This window comes from Lithobates pipiens, unplaced genomic scaffold, assembly GCF_037356315.1.
Source record: "Lithobates pipiens isolate NorthernLeopardFrog02 unplaced genomic scaffold, aLitPip1_a1.2 Scaffold_18, whole genome shotgun sequence".
Lineage (NCBI taxonomy): Eukaryota > Metazoa > Chordata > Amphibia > Anura > Ranidae > Lithobates > Lithobates pipiens.
The window spans coordinates 269,407,169-269,410,707 of NW_027507758.1; the positions used below are offsets into that span (position 1 = coordinate 269,407,169).

Genomic DNA, 3,539 nt, shown 5'->3' on the forward strand with positions numbered 1-3,539 from the left:
TAGGATTTCATTCATCCACTAGATCAAAAAGTCAAATAGATATTTTTTTTTTTTTTTTTTTTTTTTTTTATAAAGTAAAAAAAAAAAAGTCAAATAGATTTCCTAGATTAACATAGAGTGCCAGTTCCGGTTCACGCCAGCGCCATCTGTGAGATCGCATGTGATTCGCACCGCACTGCAAATCACAGGCAATGCGCTTTCAGCCATACAGATAATATGACTGATATCGCATTCGGACTGAACTCGCACAGAACTCTTTTTTTTGGTCTGCACCAGAATCAGATCGCATTGGGTGTTCACACCCATGCGATCCGATTCATGTCCGAACTGTTAGTTCGCACTGCGATATGTGAGCTGAAATGGGGGTGTCATTAGCAATGTATTGACACTCCTGGCAATTTGCATAAGGCAGAGTGAACGGCTGTGCGAGTCGGGTGCGATCCAGGAACCCGCAGTGGATTTGCAGGGTTTCTGCATTGCACAAGTGTGAACCGGGACAGAGGCTGCAGCAAATGTATTTACAAACATACAGATATTATTTACAAATACTGAGCCATGAAAACTAATTTATTGTGAGATCAAGGAAATCCACTTGATGAACCTCATGGTGGCCATACACGTTCCAATAAATGATCGATTTGTTTACCAGTTGATCTCTCCCGATAGGAATACTTGATCTGTAAAGTACAACCCAATCAATATGCCACACAGGGCTCTTGATGGAAAGTTTAAAAATACTGATCACACGTTATTGATCACCTCTCCGTCTCATAATCTGATCAATTGAAATACAATCACATTCAAGACCAAAGCATCTTAGTGCTGCCGATCAATGCAAAGTGATTAATAATTTTCTGCTCTGGCTGATAGACTCAATTTGGTGGAAGCCAATCAAAGTGAATTGAAGCTATGCCTACTCAACTGGTTGTATATACATTGCATCACACACCAATCAGATATCACAAATCAAAGGGCACCATGAGGATCGCCATACACTTTATAATCTGACCATACAATCTTTGCAACTTTAGTGTTACTAAACCTATGGGGCTGATTTACTAAAACCAGAGAGTGCAAAATCTGGTGCAACTGTGCATGGTAACCAATCAGCTTGGCTTTTAAGCTTTGATTAAAAAAACTAAAAACTAAAAGCTGATTGGTTTTTATGCAGAGCTACACCAGATTTTGCACTCTCCTGTCTGATCAATCTGTATCCAATCAGGCAGGCTCTTCCGCTACATAGTTGTTGGTAGATCTAAAGGAGATTGCACAGACTTGTAATGTGTATGGGAAGCAAGCTTACCAACTGTCAGTAAATGTAGGAACAGTTTGTACAATCCATCATTTTTGCATCTCTCTGTGAATGCCCATCAGGGAATTTACAAACAGTTTGTAAAATCTGTAATTTTTGCTTCTGTCTGTGAATGTCATCAGTAAATTTACAAACAGTCTGTAAAATCCGTCATTTTTGCATCTCTGTGTGAATGTCCGTCAGTAAATTTACAAACTGTTTGTAAAATCTGTAATTTTTGCTTCTGTCTGCGAATGCCCGTCAGTAAATTTACAAACAATTTGTAAAATCTGTAATTTTTGCTTCTGTCTGTGAATGTCTATCACTAAATTTACAAACAGTCTGTAAAATCCATCATTTTTGCATCTCTGTGTGAATATCCGTCAGTAAATTTACAAACAGTCTATAAAATCGGTAATTTTTGCATCTGTCTGTGAATGCCCGTCAGTAAATTTACAAACAGTTTGGAAAATCCGTAATTTTTGCATCTGTGCATGAATGTCTGTAATGGACATGCACAGACAAATGCAAAAATGACAGATTTTACAAACTGTTTGTAAATTTACTGATGGACAGTCCCAGACAGATGAAAAAAACATGGACTTTACAAACTTTGTAAATTTCCTGACGGATATTCACTGACAGAAGCAAAAATTACAGATTTTACAAACTGTTTGTAAATTTCCTGACGGACAGTCCCAGACAGATGCAAAAAATATGGATTTTACTAACTGTTTGTAAATTTCCTGACAGACAGTCACAGACAGAAGCAAAAAAATGACGGATTTTACAAACTGTTTGTAAATTTACCGACAGTTGGCAACCCTGATTGGGCACTTTAGTATTCTTTGCCATGCAATAATAGTAAATCTGGATTTAGTTTGGTGTGAAATGAAAGTGGAATATCTCTAAAGCAGATCCTTGAAGGAATATTTCCACAAATAGCGGTTGTATCATAAATGATCGAGTCACAAAGTTCAGATGTAGAAAGTTTTCTTTTCCATATCGCCCAATACACCATAGTGACGGTAGGTGCTCCTCTTGCCACCCCATCCTGGGGGGGTCCTGATGACAAACATGTCATGACGTTTCCACGGTAAGTTGCCATACTCACCCGGAGTAATTATTCTCACTGCCCACATCAATGGTCTCATCCAGATCGCTGTCAGAGCTGGTGTCATCGCACGGTCTCTTCATTCTCTCTCGGGGCTCCAAGGGTTATCCTCCAAGCACAGTAGTAGTAGCCTGTGGCGATTGGTGTACAGTCCAGAGGGGTCACAGTCCAGGCTGGAGGATGGGGTGATGGAGAGCAGTGGGATAGAGATCACTAGGCGCTCACCGCTCACACTCATCTATTCCCCGATCTACAAGGCTTTCCCACGCTGCTGCTTGCTGCAGATGTCACTCTGAGCCCGCCCCCTCCCTCCCCGTCTGCCCCGCCCACCTTCCCCACTCAGCGCTGGGGAGATGTCATGTGTGATCAGTGACCGCTGTCACCTCCAGGCACAGGAAACCGCAGCGACACATCCCATCGCAGCGCTATACGGATCGCTTTAACCACTTCAAGGCTGCCCGCTTCTACCCCCTTCCTGCCCAGGCCAGCTTTCAGCGCTGTCACACTTTGAGGGACAATTGCACGTCACGCAATGCTGTACCCATGTGTAATTGTTATCATTGTTTTGGAGGCAGAGCTTTCTTTTGGTGGTATTTATACATCAAAGTGTTTTATTTTTTGCAAAACAAAACATTTTGAAAAAAAATATATATATATTTTTTTAGATTCTGTTTCAAAATTTTGCAAATACATAATTTTTCTCCTTCACTGCACTTATGGGCACTGATGGGCAGCACCGATGGGCAGCCTTTATGGGCATTGATAGGTGGCACTGATGAGCAGCACTGATGAGGAGGCACTGATAGGCTTTACCGATGGGCACTGAAAGGCAGGACCAGGGGCAGCCTGACCATTTGGCCACTCGGGCACTGCCTGAGGGCCCCGGGCCACTAGGGGGCCCCATCAGGGTTGCCACCCTCAGTAAAACCAGGGACAGTATGGAAAAATCAGTTTTTTTTTTCATCTGTCCCTTACCAACATCCTTTGGGTCTAAAAATCCAGAGATTATAGCTGCCCCACCTCTGCAGTACCTTCACAGCCAATAGAAACATGTCTGTGTATACTGTGTGATTGTATACTGTGTGGCCCCATAATCTCTGTTTACCTGGGGGGCCAATAATCTCCTATTGCCCG

At 42.2% G+C, this 3,539-nt stretch overlaps 1 protein-coding gene across 2 annotated transcripts in view; it reads right to left on the reverse strand.

Moving 5' to 3' along the window:
- HEY2 (hes related family bHLH transcription factor with YRPW motif 2) overlaps positions 1-2,659 on the reverse strand; it is a 60,904-nt gene extending 58,245 nt beyond the window's left edge. For both annotated transcript variants that reach the window (XM_077486945.1, XM_077486944.1), the window contains exon 1: positions 2,406-2,659. In XM_077486945.1, coding sequence (XP_077343071.1) covers positions 2,406-2,488 — 83 coding nt within the window. In that variant the 5' untranslated portion in view covers positions 2,489-2,659. The remainder of the gene's footprint in view (positions 1-2,405) is intronic.
- Between the last annotated feature and the right edge of the window lie 880 nt (positions 2,660-3,539).